The 19,848-nt window shown below is 42.9% G+C and overlaps 2 protein-coding genes across 3 annotated transcripts; both read left to right on the top strand.

Moving 5' to 3' along the window:
- Nucleotides 1-3,011: 3,011 nt before the first annotated feature.
- On the top strand, nucleotides 3,012-7,495 carry matn1 (matrilin 1). The gene is made up of 10 exons (XM_008290482.1): nucleotides 3,012-3,099; nucleotides 4,504-4,688; nucleotides 4,783-4,947; nucleotides 5,047-5,269; nucleotides 6,180-6,302; nucleotides 6,396-6,568; nucleotides 6,658-6,889; nucleotides 6,993-7,145; nucleotides 7,258-7,338; nucleotides 7,446-7,495. The coding sequence occupies exons 1-10, from the start codon at nucleotides 3,012-3,014 to the stop codon at nucleotides 7,493-7,495; spliced, it is 1,473 nt and encodes a 490-aa protein (XP_008288704.1).
- Nucleotides 7,496-9,056: 1,561 nt separating this feature from the next.
- sesn2 (sestrin 2) lies at nucleotides 9,057-19,772 on the top strand. Of its 2 annotated transcripts, none has more exons than XM_008290480.1 (11): nucleotides 9,057-9,887; nucleotides 11,036-11,101; nucleotides 12,033-12,221; nucleotides 14,666-14,848; nucleotides 16,317-16,535; nucleotides 16,738-16,870; nucleotides 16,956-17,071; nucleotides 17,203-17,286; nucleotides 18,634-18,740; nucleotides 18,832-18,976; nucleotides 19,230-19,772. In XM_008290480.1, the coding sequence occupies exons 1-11, from the start codon at nucleotides 9,546-9,548 to the stop codon at nucleotides 19,314-19,316; spliced, it is 1,671 nt and encodes a 556-aa protein (XP_008288702.1). In that variant the 5' UTR covers nucleotides 9,057-9,545; the 3' UTR covers nucleotides 19,317-19,772. The 2 variants fall into 2 exon arrangements, with proteins under 2 accessions (XP_008288702.1, XP_008288703.1); XM_008290481.1 differs by lacking the exon at nucleotides 9,057-9,887 and adding an exon at nucleotides 10,274-10,403.
- The last annotated feature ends 76 nt before the right edge of the window (nucleotides 19,773-19,848 follow it).

Genomic DNA, 19,848 nt, shown 5'->3' with positions numbered 1-19,848 from the left:
CACGCACACACACTGGCGGACTGAGGAAAAAAGTAAAAGAAAACCTCACACTCCTTGGTCAAGTCAAGCAATGGAGTTTATTGATATTAGTGGATAAAGTTTATTGATGTTACAGATTGAGAGTAATGATGTTGGTTGTAGAACAAAGCTGAAACACAGTTTGGAGATCCTCCAGTCGTCAGGCTCTCTAGTTCAAATAGCATTAGACTGTTGATTTTAAGTTTGTTTTTAGATGATATGACAAACAGACTTTGTTGGGATTGGAAGACGAAGGAACATGAGGGAGTGTGACTCCGGAAAACAACAACCGATTGGACCAAATAAATAGATTTGCGTATTCAAATGTTGTTTAAAAATGAACACCTAGCCTTGTTGATAGTAAATATTCCACTGAAAGAAGTATTATTTCAATGTTGCCTTATATAAAAATGCTTAATGGTATGCAGTGTGGCTGAGATGGTGGGATTTGTTTGCTTTACACTTCTTTCCATTTACTCTATGGGTCTGGCAGTACTATTGTGATGAATATTTTTCTAAACTGAGATCCCCAAAGTGGTTTTGCTTTTGGCAGAGAAAACGGGACTTACAGGAACATTTCCCTTTTCAGTAAAAAAGCAAATACGCCATGTCTTCAGATTAGATTTCTATTTTTCTTGCTAACGGTAAATGGACAGAGGGAGAAAAGGAAAAAAGAAAATAACTAGGCAGAGTCTGACCTCTTGGAGTCCTACCAAATGTGATAGATGTGATTTGTTAATGAAAGCTCAAATGAGCACGTAGCGATCATAAAGAAATCATTGGATTAGTGTTCAAAAGATGCTAATCAGAAACTGTTTTGACAATTGCTCAAACAAGGGCCTTAGATTTTTTTTTCTTTCATTACTGATTAAGATGCAGCTTATTTATTTAATAGTTGGCTGCTTTTTCCTCAATAAAATGTCATAAAGTAATAACAAATGCAAGTCACAATTTTCCAGTGCCCATGATTCTCTTCAGATTGCCAGTTTTCTCCAACCAGCAGTTAAAACTTCCCATAGTTATGTGTTCAAAGCTGTAGCCGGTTGATTTTTTTTTCCTGTCGAACAAAACTTTATTAATGTAACGCATTTTAACGACACCTTTACTTGATTGTCAGTGAATCGTTAGTCCCAACCCAACTTTTGCTTTGTAAAACCAATAGCAAAGGCTTATTGAAAATAACCTTTGAGGGTCATACGAGTGTGTAATATGTCAAACCTCATGTCATAGATATTTTAAGCTGTTATTTTTTTATCAGTTCACCTACAATTAAATCCCGTTTTCCTTAATGTCCTTGTCTCATCAGTCCCCCTTCATTTCTCTGTGACTATAATCTTATGTTAACATAGCGCGATAAGGCAGTTAATTTCATGGCCTTGTGAAATTGCTCACCGAAGCTGATGGATGCAGGTAAGGGCACCTCCAGCTACCTGCTTATGTTTGTGTTTGTCCGGCCTGCCAAGTAGACAAGGTTACATAACCTGTGTGTGTGTTTGTACTGTATACTATGTTTGCATAAATATATGTGTGTGTGTTGTGTCTTCTCTTATGAGCCAAACAGACCATTCCCAGAGATGACACGCTGTCCAGGAATAACATCTCGTCTCTTTCATCCCCAACCCATCGCCACCACCACCACCATAACACACACACCCCGTTCAGTTGCAGCATGTTCAGTTGGAAATCTGTCTTGCCGGTTACTGTACAGCCCCAGCTCCTGTTTCCCTCGAAGACTCTACCCCCTCAATTGCAGCCTGTTCAGGTTGTGTGTGTGTGTGTGGATGAAGGTGTGTGTGGATGAGGAGGAGGAGGAGGAGGAAGGGAGGGGGGGTTGCAGAGGAATGCAGGGCTGAGCAGGTTGGGTGGAGCTGGATGTTGGAGGGAAAAGAGGGGTCTCTGTTTAGTGTGTACGCAGACTCTATAGAGAGATTAAAGATGTGTATGTGAGCATATTGATGAAAGTGTGTTTTCCTACTGTGTTTACTCCAGTGGGGCTCGCTGCCTACCTGACAGCAAGAGAGGAGAGTTATGGAGAAGCAGGAGAGGACTCAAAGGTTAAAAGAGGAAATCTGATGATGTTTTAATCTTGAATTTTTTACCTCTAGTATGTCAGTTTGCGTGATCTGCTCTGTGGTTAAACTGATCTTAAACTGTGATAAATAACGAGGTTTAAATGATCTTGTGAAGGAGGAAAAATGAGAGAAAATTACCAAACAGGTGAAAGAAAAATACAAAATGTTAGAAATAATTTAGTCGCACTGAACTCAAATTAAGAAGCCGGGAAATGGCTTGTATACTTGAATTTATACAAAAATGCACACACACACACACACACACACACACACACACACACACACCGACCGACATGCAGCGCAGAGCAGCAGGAACACTGTAGGCTGTGTACGGTGGCTCTCCTTCACTTCCGCACCATAAATGTGTGTTTGCTATACGAGGGAACACGGGGAGAAAAGAGGAATTCATGTTGGTGTTTATTTGAGCTTTGGCCAAATCCAACCTGGGGCGGCTGCGTTGGCGCGCACTCTGCACCAAACCCCAGCCGCCCCTGTACCCCCAGCCAGACGCACACATACTGTACACACTCTGGGCCTGGGACGCACACACACAAATTTACAACTCTCACATACACACTTACCTGCACGTCGCAGCCGTACCAAGGTGTGTTTGTCTTTCCCTGCCCACCGTTTCAGGTCCTCCCAGAGCAGGTATTTCCCTCTCTTTCCCACAGACGCACACACATCCACGCGCGCACACACACTGCAGCGGTGGAGGGGGGGCCGTCTGTGGGCTGAGTGTGTGAAGCTCTTGCATTGATAACCTGCAGCTCCGAGTCACTCAGTCTCACTTTGTGGCCGTCCCCATCGCCTGGAACTCCCTTCGCCCTGCTCTGTCTCCTTTCTGCTTCTCACTCTAGGACCGTCTGCGGCCGCGCTCGGACCCCCGCGTTTAGTCGTCGCCCCCTTGTCGCTGTCGCCATGACGCCTGCCCCGCCGTTTTTCCTGCTGCTACTGGGCCTCATAGGAGCTCAAGCCGCCGTTGACCTTCGCACGGCCGCTGCCATGGGTAAGACGATGACCTTTAACCCCTGAAGTCTGAGCCTAACTCCAGGTGAGGACTCGGAGGCTGTTGATGGTTTTCACTCTTAGAATTTAATTTTTAACACCAACGAATCTTAAAGTAGACAGTTTTCATGATGACAAACTGGTCTCAACAGGTGAGCAATATTCCTCCAAAAGTCAGTTTGTCTCATTAGCCAAGGAGCCAACTTTTAATTCTTCAGGTTCTCTTTAGTCAGAGTCCAGTCTTCTTCTCATATCCATGCTGGTGTGATGTGTGTGAACTTGCTGCACCTTTTTGCACCATAAATAAACTCGCAGAATTAACACGACTGGAGAGAAAAGGGAAATATTGTTGTTGTGGACAACCATGAAATTGGTTTGAATAACTGTTTAGAGCGCTGTGATTATTCCGTTAATGCAAGAAAATACAGCGTCACAGTTTTATAGTTTTTCACATTTTCATGGGCAGAATTGTAAGTAATCAATTAGGAGAGACAAGTCATTCAGTGTTACAGTCAATTATGTTTTCTGTGTTCTTTCTAGTGGTTATGAATGTGGATAATGTACGTGCACAGTTTGTGTGAGTGTTTCAGGACGGAGTGTGGCGGTTGCTGCCGGCGTGTGTGTGTGTGTTTGTGTGTTGTTTCAGAGATTGAGAAGTCTGTAGGAGGGAAACTTGGAGGGAGGGAGAGAGGTGAAGGGTGAGAAGGGAGATCAGTGATCTTTAAGAGACACTGGACGTTTTAGTGAGCCGGCAATTAGTGTAACGAGCCCACAAATGCCTCACCTCACACTGCGTCATTGCCACAAAATTAAGTTTCTTTCAAACATATAAGCAAACTTCAACAGGTCAGCAAAAATGTGCACATAATTTGAGTAAATTTAGACAAAATAAGGTCGACTCAAGCTTCAATTTTTCTGAGCTATTGGTGAAATTTTAGCCACATCTCATGGGCTTTCTCAGTGGGTTAAATTTACAGAGTCGTCAATCTGAAACACATTATCAATATATTTATGCAAGAGGTTATTTCAGTATACTTAAAGCAGGTCATTGGATCTTTTTTGTCCTCCACCCTTGTTTTTCTGGTTAAGCCTCTCTCCATCTCTGCAGCCACCTTTCCTTCTCTCCACCCTTGTTGCCTCTTTGCATCCTGTTTTTCTGTTTCCACCCACTTCCTCACATATACATCTCCCCAGCTTCCATCACCTCTCCCCCTCCTCTCCCCCTCTCACTACCCCCTTTCTCCCCACGCTCCTCCCACACCTCCCACTTTTCCCCCTTCTTCTCAGTTTCTTTACCTCCATCTAACTTTCCAGATAAATATAGTAAATATTTTATTGATCTATAAAATGTTGATGAGCCATTAAGATGCGGTTACATAATAAATACGTTTTTCTCCACATGCAGCGGCAGGTTTGTGCAAAACCCGTCCCACAGACCTCGTGTTCATTATCGATAGCAGTCGGAGTGTTCGCCCTTCAGAGTTTGAGCAAGTTAAAGTCTTCCTGGCAAAGGTCATCGAGGGACTGGATGTTGGACCCAACGCCACCCGTGTGGGAGTCGTCAACTACGCCAGCCGCGTCAAGAATGAGGTATGGATGTGATTTTAGAAATCGCAAAGTTTTCACGTTTTCCAACCACTTCATATGACTGATCCTGGCTGATTGTGCTATTATGATATTGTAGGTGTCTCTGAAGACACACCGCACTAAAGCCGGACTGGTCAAGGCTGTGACCAAAATCGAGCCCCTGTCCACTGGAACCATGACCGGTCTGGCCATCCAGTTCGCCCTGAATGTGGCCTTCAGTGACGGCGAGGGTGCTCGTGTCAAATCTCCTGATATCAGCAAGGTCTGGCACATTTTAAGATGCTCTCACATGCACAGTTCACCTCATTCCAGCTTCCCGATAGTCACCGTGTATGATTTTCTCAACCTCTTGCTGTCACAGGTTGCCATTATTGTGACAGACGGGCGTCCCCAGGACAATGTGAAGGATGTGGCTCAGCGTGCACGAGACGCCGGCATTGAGATTTTTGCCATCGGTGTGGGTCGTGTGGACATGAGCACTCTGAAGCAGATGGCCAGTGATCCTCTGGATGACCACGTGGACTACGTGGAGAGCTACAGCGTCATCGAGAAGCTCACCAAGAAGTTCCAGGAAGCCTTCTGTGGTAAGCGGGGCGGGAGAAGAAAGAGGGAAAGATTAGAGGTATTGAGTCAATTGTGTTTACAGTGAGAGGGACAGAGGAAGCAGAAGGAAAGAGGGATTAGTCAAGGCTAGCTGCAAAAGATAAAGTCAGGGTGGGACTATTGTTATTCACGTCTTTATCCCTGTGGAGAGAGCTGTCTGCTGGCCTCCCTATACTGAGGGTAAGGTGTCAGGACTGTCATCCTTTTCATTCCAATTTATTGTTCCTTCCCTTTTGTCCTCTGCTCCTCCAGTATATTCATCCAGTCATTCAAATTTATTTAAAATTCCCAGTGCACGAGGGCATCAGGGCAGAAACAACCTTTTGGAACGAGATTTGCTCCTGTTCTTCAGTCAACTCTCACATAACCGAGAGGCGAGACTGATCTTTCTGTAATTACCGATCCATTAGTGACAATCATTAAACCTCTAATTAGTGATGCCCTTCGGCGCTCCAAGTCTGCGGCAGTTTTGACTGCTGTCTGCTGCTCGCTTTGCAGCAGCCAGTCTCGCTGCAGACGCCTCATCCAAGGGCAGAGCTGCATGATCGCAGTGTTGGATTGTTATTGGACGAGCCTGTGTTTATCGCCTTTAGACACGGAACAGAAAACAAAACAGATTTTGTTTATTTAAGGCTACTCCAATCTTTTCCACCTGTTTGTTTTAAGGATCCACTGGATTCGTGCATCATCCACACATATTGCAAATGGCTGAGGTCACCTGCAGGTCACAGTGGATCATTAAAAATCAGTGCTAGATTTTCCCATTTTCAAACTGACATAGTTTTTATTTCTCCTCCTAACCCCAACGACCCACCCCCTCTTTGTTATGTGTGTGTGCGCACCTATGCTACTGTGTGTATGTGTGTGTTCTGCACGCACGCACACACACAGTGTCGGACCTGTGCGCCACTGGGGATCATGACTGCGAGCAGGTATGCATCAGCACTCCAGGATCATACAAGTGTGCCTGCAAAGATGGCTTTACCCTCATGGACGATGGTCGCAGCTGCAGCGGTGAGTGTGTGTGTGTGTCTGAAGGTATTTGTCCAAGTGCGAATATTGTGCCACCATGTTAACATGCTCTGCGTGTGCTTTTGACATTGCCAGCTTGCAGCAACTCTGCAACAGACGTGGTGTTCCTGATCGATGGCTCTAAGAGCGTGCGCCCTGAGAACTTTGAGCTGGTCAAGAAGTGGATCAACCAGATCATTGACAAACTGGATGTCTCTGACAGCAAGGCTCATGTTGGACTGGTGCAGTACTCCAGCTCAGTCAGACAGGTATACGTCAGGTTTATCGCCAGCAGCAACACCAGAATAAGTCACTTCTTTCCCTCCCTTATCAATATCCGGATTCTGTTTCCCAACAGGAGTTTCCCCTGGGCCGCCACAACAACAAGAAAGACCTGAAAGATGCCGTGAAGAAGATGGCCTACATGGAGAGGGGAACCATGACAGGCCAGGCTCTCCGTTATCTGTCAGACAACAGCTTCAGCGCTGGTCAGGGAGCCCGGCCCGGAGTTGCAAAGGTTGGCATCGTCTTCACTGATGGACGCAGCCAGGACTACATCGGAGACGCTGCCAAGAAGGCCAAGGAAAACGGTAAGATGAAAGATTACATCTTAATTCGTGAATGTTGTGAAAGTAGATACACAAAATCCGTATTTATGCCAGTCAGATGAGGAAATTCTTGTGTACATTGCAGGCTTTAAGATGTATGCTGTTGGAGTGGGCAACGCAGTTGAGGATGAGCTGAAAGAGATCGCCTCTGAGCCGACTGGAGAGCACTACTTCTACACCGCCGACTTCAAGACTATGACCCAGATTGCCAAGAAGCTGCAGATTAACATCTGTCAAGGTCAGAAGTGTTGCATCAAAGACAAACATAAATACTTGATATACTTGTTTGTAGTTCACTGTACACACTGATCATAACACAAAACTTGAACATGTGCTTTCTGACCCCACAGAGGAGGACCCTTGTGAATGCGACTCCCTTGTAAAGTTCCAAAAGAAAGTAGAAGATGCCCTACAGGCACTAACAAAAAAATATATCCTTTATGACGGGTAAAACAGTCTGAGAATATTAAGAGAGCAGGTTTTTATGTTGTTGTCTTATTGTCTGTCTTCAACGTTTTTGTCCTTGACAAAGTCTTACTAGAGAGTATGTCGAAGAGGATCGCCTTGCTGGAGAACAAAATCGTCTGAGGACTCACATCACACTCTCCAATACATCTGCACACCCACCCACATACACCCACAAAAAATGTTTTACTTCCTGTAAAATACTGAAAAGGGACCCGTGTGTGTGTGAACCCGGGCCTCTGCTTGTACCCTGAGCTCTCCCAAACCTCCAGTCCACCTCTTGTCTCCACCTCTCTTGGTCTTACCTCTTCTGACCCTGGGTCTCCTGGAAAACGAAGCGCCGGTTGCCATGGGGACCATGCCTTTGTATGTGTGTGCGCTCCGAAGGTCATCCACCAAAGCCAGCCTGTGTGTTTGTTAATAAAGGTCTTCCCTCATAGGGAAACGGTGACGGTACACTGAAGGGGTTTTCTTTGTTGCTGCCACAATGCTTAAGTTACTCCAGACGGTCTGTGTTTTGTCATGTAAACGGAGCGGCACATCACCTGTTTGTTTATATGTCTGTCAACTTTCCCTCTTTCTTCTCTTACATTCTTCAACTTTATCCTCTTACCCTCACAAAAAAAAACATATCTAATATTATATATGATATATATATATATATATATACAGGTAAATTAATATAAGATATATGTCTTATAATAAGGTTGATGTTTTTTATTTTCCTAAATAAAGGTGATTCAGGAAGTAAACATAAAATTGTGAGGCTATTGTATGCCACATTAAGATTATATACACAGATGAACACACAGACACTAATAAGAGTTATACACTGATGAATTAATTTAATATAAAATATGCCTATGGTCTGAGGCTACAAAACATGGTCTATTGGGAGTAAAAGGCCTACATGGGTTTCAGTTGGCTGCCACTGATTAGTGGAGCTGTGACAAAGACACTGAAGTGCTACAGATCTTACCAGGTGGAAATAATCAGTACAAAATGAAAGACAAATTTTTAGTCTAGTGCCGAGTTCCCCTCAAATGAAAGAAGCTGGTTTTGTTATAAGAGTGCAGTTGAGAGGGCAATGTAGAGCTAAATAAACTGAAATCATTTGATTGACAGAAAATAAATGAATGAGCCCATCATTTCGATAACCAGCTGCATTTAGGTTTGAAGGAAAAAGCCATTGTTCTATATTACGTCATCAGGCATGCTAACATTTGTCATTTGCTGTTCTCTGGTTCATTTAAAGTTTTTCAAGTGAATGATATTTAAGGGTCTGGTTAATGATGGAGAATTTGTAAATTGATTACCTAACAGTTTACTGACAATAAAGGCATTGTATAAGATTTTTTTCAATCGAAAAAAATTAACTCTCATCTCAGAAATTCCTGTATGCCGTTTAAAACATTTTTAGAAAACTGATTGGATGTACTATTATTAAAAATTTTTAGCAGAACTTCTGGCAAAGTAACATTATGCATTTAGAGGTAGAGGCCCTGAAAAAGCAAAACGACAACTAATAGAGGCACAAGCCAGAAACCAGCACTCCACTGAGCTATGAAAATGGACTTTATGGGTTTTAGCGTTAATTGAGTTATTTACAGTCCAGGTGTTTACAAACAAACATGACGCGGCCTGTCGCAGCGCTCATTAGTGGAAAGTTTGGACGCGTCACGATGACGCAGCAGAGGAGGACTCCAGCATCTGAACCGGAGCGGAACGAAGCTGCGACTGAATCCTCTAGATTCTTCTTGGTGCCTCTTTCATTCTGATTTTAAACTTGACTTGCATTGTGCTATGTTCAAGGAGTCCACTGTAAACAAAAGCCACCGGCTCAGGGCGTTTGTGTTTGTGTCGTCGGTAAATACGCCGTACACAGTTTGCAGCATCTGCTAACAGCGGCTAGGCTAACTAAGCGAGCTAACCGGCAGACGGGCTGGGAGCCGGCTATGAGAAAGACAAGTTAGTCTGAAGGTGCTGCGTCGGTGTAAATGATTTGTGGAGCAGATTATTGCGCAGTGAACTAAGATTGAGGCAACGGACACCTCAAGTGTTCGAAGAAAGCCAATGTTTGCATCAAGCTAACGATTAGCCATCGGTTGATACTTAAGCTAACAGTAGCTCATTAGTGACAGGTAACTCAACCCAGGTACGTCGAGACACAGACATGGCCAGTAAACCCGTGTCAGACTTTAAATGCCAACCTAACGGAGAAAACACACCGAGACGAGTGTCCGGTTCTGGTCGGTCATGTCGCTACCAGTCCGAGTCCGAATCAGACGGTGGCCCGACGGCGAAAAGCTTAGCGCAGCTGTGCAGCAGGGACGAGGATGAGCGGGCAGCGGCTCTGGAGGAGCTGAGCCAGGAGGTTCTGCTGTGTCTAGGTTCGGCACGGCAAGGTTCGGCACGGCTGAGTAAACAGACCCTCCTGCACCTGCTTCGGCTGTCCAGGTCCTGTCCACTGCAGGAGGTCCGGGGGAGAGCGACCGAGCTGCTGCGGACCGCACAGGTAATGTTGGGATGTTCCTGATCCATAATGTGTGCAGACTTTAAATAACACAAAGGGAGCTGAAAATCTAATTCAACTGCAGTGTTGCACATTTTCCTACAAGAAATGCGTGCACATACGCAGTTTGCTTTATTTTCAGGACAACTGCTTTCACTTTTCGTTTATAAATACAAGAAAATATTAGGGTTATTGATCAGTAGTCATGGTAACGTTGAAGCTGATCACGCACAATTATCAGCCGATGATCATTTTCATCATCAACGCATTGCTGGATATTTCATCAGACGGTGAAGTGAAGGTGATGCAAGACCGTGGCTCTGTGTGCACAAACAAGCAGAGCGGACACGCCCCCTCCCGGTGCTCTGAGAAACACCGGACACACCCCCGAGTCCTCCCTCGGCCCGCTGTAGCGCACAGAGTCTCACTGGTTTGACGCACGTTCACTTCGTTTGCCTTTTGTCGGACACAACAAGCGGTTATTTGTAGCATTCAGCTGCCTTTCTTCCGATCATGTCGGTGAGTTTAACGCACGGTTTGATTGATGCTCATTTTATCGGCTCCAAGTTATGAAACGCGTCTCTCCAGTTACAGCACAGCTGCTACAGTCAAAGTCGGTCCAATGAAGTTCAAGGGTGTTTCAGCTGTCTGCAGACTGTCAATTTAGCTTAAATTATCCCCCAGCAGATATTACATAAGTGCTACCTATGGTCATAGAGATTTATTGTTGGCCGTTTAGTTGAGATTGTTTGCTGGACACATTTGTCAAGTAGTCTATTAATCCAGATTTGAGTCATTTCAGTGGGAAGCTGACAAGTTTAGTTGATAGTGGAAGAATAATCAAAGGATTCTGTTGTCATATTTCAGTGTAAAATGCCAAAACTCATCCTAGTTGCTGCTTCGCAGTTATGAAAGTTTGCTGATTTTCTTCGTCTTGCGTAACAATGAATGCTGCATGTTTGGTTTCAAAGCTGTTGGTGAGACAGAAAAAGCAATCTGTTGACATTATCCAGGGCTTTAAGGTTGGGTAAATTCTGATAACAATTTCTCATAATAAGTCAAGTATATAAGGGTCCGATTTACTATTTATTAAATTAATTGTTTTTTTTACAGTATGCTTTCATTTAACTGTCTGTCTTCATTTCCACCAGGATCAAGGAGTCGACGTTCCTCGGGCCCTGGCCTCAGGTCCAAGTGCCTTTATCCCTGCAAAAGAGGTGTGTATGGAACCTAATAAAAACTATATTCATTTGCTGATTTTATCGATCATGCATTATGGAAAATATTTCTTAATATGTTTGATCTCAGAATTAAATAGTAAATGCTGTGTTGGTGTCAAACCAAGTTGATTTTTATTTTTGCTTGTGTGCTCAAGCCCAGGCATGTTGATCAACAGGCTTCCTTTGCCTAGAAATGTTTACTGATGAGAAATTCTCCACACATTAGAAAAGTAGTCTCACATGTTGGTATCAGGGTGGCTCACAGCTGGCCTCCATGTCTAATCCCAAGATTTTACATGGTTGGTTGCAGACTACCGTCATGATAAACCGACAAATCGCTGATTACGTATTTGTGCCAGCTGTTACCTTTTGTTTTCCATTCTTCGAAATGTAATTTGATTAAATGTAATTGTGAGAGATGTTAATATTTGCATAATACAGTAAAGGTATTCCGAATGTTTCCTTTTTCCCCACAGTGGCTCAGTCTGCTGTCTTTGTTGACACATTGACATCATCCCTTTTTTCTCTCAGAGTTTTTATTGAATTGAATCTCATAAACTAACCTATCGAAGATCTAAAGAGCTATAGCAGAAGTAGTGCGGCTAACTATTCTGCTGCAATACCTCAGCGCCTCTTGCTTCAGCATTCAAGACATGCAACACCAGAGCTGTGTTGCCAAAGCTGATGACTGATGCCAATATCATATGTGACTCATTCCAAGTTTTCCATTGGAGAAAGTGTTATATCAGCTGTGGATATTTTCTGCCTCCACAAGGCTGCACATTTACAACTTTAAGAAGTGGATTCTTATATTTACATAAATTCGGGCCCACAAGTGTCCATAAGAAAATAAGAAACTTTGAGTTTAATTGGCAGGGAATCGTCATCAGTTTTGAACATGTGCTTTTGTCCTACTCTTCTTGTTTAGATGTTGAAAGAAGGGCCGAACCAGAAGGTCCTCATTGAATCGTTTCTATCACTGGGTCGTGTGGACCATATCACCATGGTGATGGCGCTGCACCCGTCCTATCTCAGCTGCTTCTTGAGGACCCAGCATGCTTTGTTGGAGCTGGACGGCCCCTTGCCTCGTCACTGGAGACATTACATTGCTCTCATGGTAAGAAAACAAAATATGTGATTTCTAAGCAGTTCTATCTGCCAGATCAACCCTCATAAAGCTCACTACGGCACTTGTGTGCTCTCCTAAATGTACAACTTTACCTACATTTACTAAGAGAATAAAGTTCTTCTTAAAGTTCTGCTTATAATGCAACTGATTTTATTTTTTTGCAATCAGCTGAATATAAAATGGCGTCAGCAGTTTCCAAAAGACTATTTTGGATCTGCAAGGACGATGAACCCTCGTGTCTGTTGTGACTCGCATCAGCTTGAGTTCTTTGCATTGCATAACCACTTACTTTCTTTGTTGTCACTGTAATTGTGACGTAAACAACAAAAGTCAACTGTAGCACAGTGTAAAACAGTAATAAAAGTAAATGAAGAAATTATCTAACAAATACAGTTTTTATTAAAGATATGAAGCTGATCGTAGTCGTTTAATCACTAACTATAGCTGGATAAGCTGTCCCCCAATTTTTTTTTATTGATTGACTAAGCTGTGTTAATAAGCAACACAATATGCAGAACCTTATGTGAGGCAGATACCAAATATTGTCGCACTGGTTAGTGTATTACAATGACAAGTAAACTATGTGTCTCTTGGTTTATTTAGCCTGCTCATGTAATACATGCCATTCATGCTAACCTTTAAAAGTGTATCATTAGCATTGTAGACTGAATACAGTGAAACTACACGCACACAATTAACATTAATGGCGTAGATGAATAGAAATGACTTGCATAATAGTGCATAACCTGGCACTATAAACAGAAATGGTGATTGTTGTTTAGATTTTTTCCCCCCGCTGTTTTTTGCAGAGCTTACTGGTGCAAGCTGTGACACTTCAGGTTAAATTATAATTAGAAAAGTTCTTACTTTTTGATCATAGTGTAGCCTGTTTGTAAGGTGCCTAAGTGGTAGCGAGCGTTGGTTGTATATTGTGTTTATTTCTGCCTTGTCTTCTTTCTGTGGTAAACGAAGCAGCATTAACAACAGCTATAAATGCTCAAAAGCTTTGAACTGGTTTGTGAAGGGCTGCAGGTACAGTGACATTACCCTTCCCCAGCCTAGACTTGATATTACATAAGTAACAGCCTGAACGTTCAAAATAACTCTGCAGCTGTTGTGTTTTCTTTTTGTGTTTGAGTCAAGGGTGCCAACGTGTCTTTAGGTGTTGTTTCTTTGTGTTCACATATTTAATAATTGTGGCTTTATTGAGGTAATCCCTGCCTCCATTGGTTTTAGGACAGAACAGCACCACAGTGTTTGATTTATCGAAAGTGGCCCTCTGAGTGAACCGTCAGCAATAAGCTTTTGATGTTTTTACAACACAACCTTTCATTGTGCGATTTAGATGTGTTGTTACTGTTGCAAGCGCTGACAGTAAAGCCTTATCATCAGTAATCAAACTATAATCAAACTACTTGTTAATGTAGAGGTGGAGAAAGATTGTTGCTATTTAGAGCATGATCGTGCACAAGCATGAACATGTACCAGACATGTTGGAATAGTGTTTTTTGTTTGTTTTCCATTCACATAGTTGGTGGCTGTGTATGAACACCATGGCTTTTTTTTTTTTTTTTTTGCAGTGCACACACAGAATGGAAAACTTGTGGACTATGATGAGATGCAAGAAGTTTATTGGATTATTAGATATTTATTCTATGATCTACATTACGTCATTTGTATTATTATGATGCTTTGCCTTGGAGTTGTGTCCGGGGTCATTGCCTCGTCAGTGTTTTAGTATCTATTAAACAAAAGTCCTATGACTGACAGCTGACTTGCTGGTCAAAGATTTAATACATGACCTTATGCTGTATATCAGAGTATTGAACAGTGTACTCCAAATACATTGGAAAGGTATATAAAATTATCCAAATTAAAAAAAAACCAAAAACATTTCTTGTAAAGTTTACCTGCTACTAGATGTAATGACTTTCTGAAAAGTATTTGAGGGACTACTACTGTTGAAAAACATCGTCAGACATCCCACTCAGTGTCTGTAAGTACATTTAAGAGCAAAAGTACACATTTAAAAAAAGGACATTGACAGACGTCAGTTGTAGAAAAGTCATGAAATTTGATGTGTCATTTTTTTCCCTGAGGGACATCCAACTACTGTATCATAGCAAGTCACTATCAGGTCTGCCAAAGGCTGTTAGTAGCTTTCTACATAAACATTTAATGACTCATCACTCATATATGCATCACATTAGCTCCCCTGTCACTTCAGAAGTGCCATGTCTTAGACTCACAGTGATCTACCTGTACAAGTTCAGTTTGTTGCTTTAACCTCTGAGCGCTTGATATTTATGTAATTGGACAGTTCTTATGCATTATGCAGTTTTGACTGATCATTAATAAAGCTTTGTTTTTAATAGAAGTGGCAGCATATTTGTGTCCTCGCAGTAACTTGAACCCTTCCTGATATTTGACAGGCTGCAGCTCGACACCATTGTTCGTACCTGGTGCAGCAGCACAGCGCTGGTTTCCTGGAGGCCGGAGGGGAGGAGAGCTGGCTCAGCGGCCTCGAGCGCGCTCCCACCAAACTGCGCAGCCTGCAAACACTCAACAAGCTGCTGGCACACAGACCCTGGCTCATTACCCAGCAGCACATCCAGGTCAGACGCATCGCCCACTCGCCTACTCACTCCCCTGTGTCTCACTCCAACTCCTCTGTTTTGCTCATACGCTGTCATATAATCGTAATATAATTTAATACATTACATTTCTGACTTGCATCCAACATCACTCCCTCACTGACTCACTCACTATTCCCTGTGTGGTAGACAATTAGTAATTTAGCCTATAATGAGCAGTGAATTAGTATTCCAGACACTTAACATCATGCACAAGTGCAGTTTTTCCCTGTTAAATGTGATTCAAAGGACTGTGGGTGGGAAGCAGAGTGCATTCTGTGGACACTTGCTTTTATATGCCATTTTGGGAAATTTCTAGGACACTGTATGGAGTATAAATGTTACTCATAATACCTGCATTTAGATAAATGGTTAACAGTAAATGTAGTCCATGATTTACTCCATAGGAAGTGATTTCAGACACTGCAATAGCTAAACTGCTTTAAAGAATCTGACTGTTGCTATACAAAGAAATCAGTCCCTATAATTTCATGTGGAAGCAAAATTAACAAAAGAACTTGGTGTCTTTGGAGAAAAATAATTGTTTACTCCCACAATACAGGTAGGAGATAAAGATGTACTCAAAAGTTTGGACACTATTTAGCAAATTACATATATTGTTAATTCTTTTAGGGAAAAGCAGTATAAACAAACCTTGCAGCAGCTGCACATTAAAATTAACCTTTCCTCAAACCTTAAAGCACTGATGCTTTTATCTGAACTTAGAAAATAACAAATAACAGTGATTGTGGCATGTGCCAAAGTTTGGCACCCACCTTCTTGTAAAGTCATTAACTCATTAGGCTTTAATTGACTCCTTGAGTTTCTAACGCAGGGCAGGAATAGTCATTAGGAATTGTCAGCTAAGGACAAATCTTGTGATAACAGTTAACAACCACGAGCTCCTCAAAGTATCTGAGGATTTTAAATGGAGCTAATTGATGGTTATTAACCAGGAGGTGGCTCTAACAAGGTATCAAAGTGCTTGCAGATTGCAATTTCCGCTGTTTGAAATGCCCTTAAGAGGTGGCAGTTAAGGGGAACTGTGGAAGTCAAGACAAATTTTGGAAAACAAGAAAACCTTTCTGTAAAACTGCACGTCTGCTGGGCAGACAGGCAAAGCAAAACCCCTGTATGACTGCAAAAGAGCCGCAGGACGGGTTTACTGACAGGAGTGGTGGTTCACTGCTTTCTTGTTTGTATTTGGTCGGAAAAACAAAGTATTGGACACATGAACATTTTGACAGGTCTAGGTAAACAGTCAGTGGGGCACCGAAATCATTACAGGTCATCCAGAGGGAGACAAATATCTGCAACATACACCAGCAGTCCCTCCGATAAGTATTAAGACATTTCATCCTGGATCAAACCCAACCAAATGACCAATATAGCAATCCAACAAACCTTTCCTGAAGCTGTACTTACCAACATCTGCCTGTCTGCTCTACAGGAGCTGGTGTGTCCTGGAGCAGACCCTCCCTGGTCACTGGCTGAACTAATACATGCTGTTGTCCTGATGGCACACGCTCACTCACTCTCCTCCTTCGTATGGGGCTGCGGTTTGAACCCTGAACCTGACCACATTGGAGGTTACACCTTCGAGCCTCCTTCACCCAGTCACCTTCCTCGTAGCCCTCATAGCCCTGCTCATGAGGATGGCAGGCAAGAGGTGAGCCAAACTTTCATTTTGATCACAGGTCTGTCAGATCTACAATGTCAACAGCACAGGATTATGGAGGCATTTCATTAATTCCAGCATTGTTTCACTGGACATACCGGTTTAGTAGCAGCACGGTTCACTTCACCTTGTTCATTTCAAGCTAAACAGTGAAGCATTGTAAGCCCTTTGTTTTTGTGATCATCTTCTGCAGCTGGTTGACGGAGCGATGGAGGTGGAGGTGTTGATGAAGAGGATGGTGGAGCTGCAGCAGCAGGAGGAAGAGTGCACACAGGAGGAGATGGTTACTCGGTTTGAAAGGGAGAGGAGCGAGAGCATACCAACAGGTACGAGTATGCCTGTTTACCCCTGCGTCACTCTGTTGGACAACATTTGTTGACTCACTACTTTGTGTTTGTTGTTTTTGTTTAGCGGTGGTGCGGGGAGCTCCGCCTGACCTGGTGCTGTGTCTGGTGGAGGAACCAGAGTTCAGATATGAGGACTTTGCCCCCAGAGGAGAGCAGGCACCACCCACTATGAGAGCACAGGTAGTTTGCAGCACTTTTTGTATTCCATCTTAGACTATGTACTTTCTTTATTCCTACATTTTTACAGTGTCCAATGCCTGTTCATTGTGCTTTGTTTCAAAGATGTGTTCATGTTGGTGTGTTGTGTGCAGGACTATTCATGGGAGGATCATGGCTTCTCTCTGGTAAACAGACTGCTGCCAGACATGGGCCAGCTCCTGGATGAGAAATTCCAGGTACTGTCACATTTCACCAAATAGAAGTAAACACCAGTGAGTTGATTAAAAACTGTGCACGACTGATATGTGGATAACATAACAGGTCTTTCTGCATCGGGAATTTTGAGTAAAACACAATGTAATCTTGATGAAACTGAGATTTAAAAGAGGGGGGGAGATCTCGTGGACCTACACCTTTGTTTACACAGTTGCAGTAAAACTGTTCAGCGGCAGGAAAACAAGTGGGTGGCAACTACTTGGGTTTTGTAGAGCAGTGGTTCCTCATGCAGGCTTTGATCTTATCTTTGTTTTCGTGTGAAATTCTGGACAGTTTTACATTTTCAAAAATCCTTGGAATTACATGATCTCAGAAGGGAAAAACTAGTCTCGCTGCAACAAAAGATCCCAAGATAACATTGAATTGCATTGAGCGGTCACAAGCAGAAGTCTTTTACTGGCCTGAAAATTTGTGCCCAAATCCAAAAAGACCCAGAAATGTGCAACCTGGAACTGAACCAAACTTGTTTATTATTTGAAAGCTTGGATACATGCAGAGCTGAGAAATGCCGGACCTGAACTGAGCCGAGAGGCACAGACACCAATTTCACAACTGATTGCTATTAACAATTTAACATTAATTTACAAGTTGTAAAAACAAAACAGTACCTTTCTCCAGCCTTCTCCCTTGTGCCTGGCCGCGTATAATCCATCGTCCCTGCCAAGAAAGTTGGTAAAACACTTCCAGGTTTTCTGTTATTCCTCTCTTGCTGATTGAAAGAGCATGACTAATCCACTTGTTATTTCAGCTTAAAAGTCCGCTTGCTGTCACGGTGACAGATGACAAAAGCAACTGGTTTAGAATCAGCTTTGCAGTTTTGTTTCATCGAGCATAATAAAGATAACTCTGACGGTTTACCCTTTTGAACTAATAATAATGATTGCTCGTTCACTGTATTGCTGCTATTCTATCATCTGTGTTCTTCGAGATCTTTTCTGTGTTGTGCGAGAGATGAGAGTGTGACCTCTGCTCTCCGTTACACACTCAGCACTTTCATTATAATCAGTGCTGTTTGATCACGGCGAGTGTTCTTAGAGCCACTCGGGTAATACATGTAATGTTACGGAGAGCCATAATAACGAAAGGGAACCCGATCCAGACCTGACTCCACACGCATAATGTGGATCCCAAACCATACAGGTTCTAGGGCGGGTCGAACACACAGCCCAACAAAGTGAGCAGTACGTAATGAGAAACTTTTGTCGAGTATGTAATCATTCCTTGGCATTGTGATCTAATGGTACGGCCTAAGTTAATTTGCAAATACAAAACAGACGAATTGAGCAATTCACAATGTGACTTTGCAGGTTGTGAGCTACTTGACCTACCACAGGATGGCCATGCATGAAGGTGTGGATACTTACACACTGAGAAAAGCTCTGTGGAACTACATCCACTGCCTCTACGGGATACGGTCAGTATAACACTCCTCTATCATGTGTGCAGCTACATTTACACTCCCTCTGCTCTGCCATTGACCTTTTGTTGTCACTCTGCATATGCAGCTATGATGATTATGACTACGGCAGCGTGAATGTGTTGTTGGAGCGCTCTCTGAAGGTGTTTGTTAAAACCCTGGCCTGTCACCCCGAGCAGACCACGGCACGCGTTTACCACGCCTGCTGGAGACACTTCAGACACTCGGAAAAGGTATGAACGAGTTAAAACATGCACTTGACCCGGCCTCTTCAGTCACAAATCATTTGACATTTTAACACGTCGTCTCTCTTTGGTACCTTCTCAACAAAGAATGAATAATTTGGCATTTCGGCGTGTCCTTTCTTTTCCTACCTTTTTAAATGTCATCAGAGAGGGAAGCGTCACAGACAGGACTTGAAAGTGTGTCACCTAGTTACCTGAAGGTAATGACATGATTCTTATTTTTTTTTTTTTTTCTGTGCAGGTTCATGCAAATCTAATAGTGATGGAAGCCCGGCTACAGGCAGCCCTTCTTTATACCTTACGAGCCATTACACACTACATGAGATGACACGCTCAATCACATTTTTGCAGATGCTGAGCCAGCTGTGACGTACCACAGTCTAGACAATCTTGCACACACTACTGCGAATGTTTGCATATCATATGTGTCAGTGTTCTTTATTTTCATGCTGCTTTGTGATTCTATTTAACATTTATTACCTGTTTTGCACTGATGTGTATCAGATTTCATGTCCCCATTTGAGCCTCCAGTGTTGTACTGAATATCTTGCACATGTTCCTGTCGCACGGACATATCGGCATGCCCACGGTATTAGGTCTGACATCATCATCGTCATCATGATCCAAGTGTTTCCTTTGCCGAATTTTTGTTGCGCATTTCACAAATCAACCACATCATTACTGCTCATGCCTTGGTCCTCTTGTCTGCAGGGCACATAGATAAAGCAAGACAAAATATCCTGTATTTTTTTATACACAATAAAGTTACTTTATCAAAATTGAACCAAGTAGTGTGGGTTTGTTTGAATCTATTCTACATATTGGGTTGTTTTTAAGGCAGTGTTGTTTTACTGGCAGGA

This window comes from Stegastes partitus, unplaced genomic scaffold (genome assembly GCF_000690725.1).
Source record: "Stegastes partitus isolate 25-593 unplaced genomic scaffold, Stegastes_partitus-1.0.2 Scaffold676, whole genome shotgun sequence".
Taxonomy (NCBI): domain Eukaryota; kingdom Metazoa; phylum Chordata; class Actinopteri; family Pomacentridae; genus Stegastes; species Stegastes partitus.
Note: the sequence above shows the minus strand (reverse complement) of the source record. Positions and strands in the feature narration are given on the sequence as shown.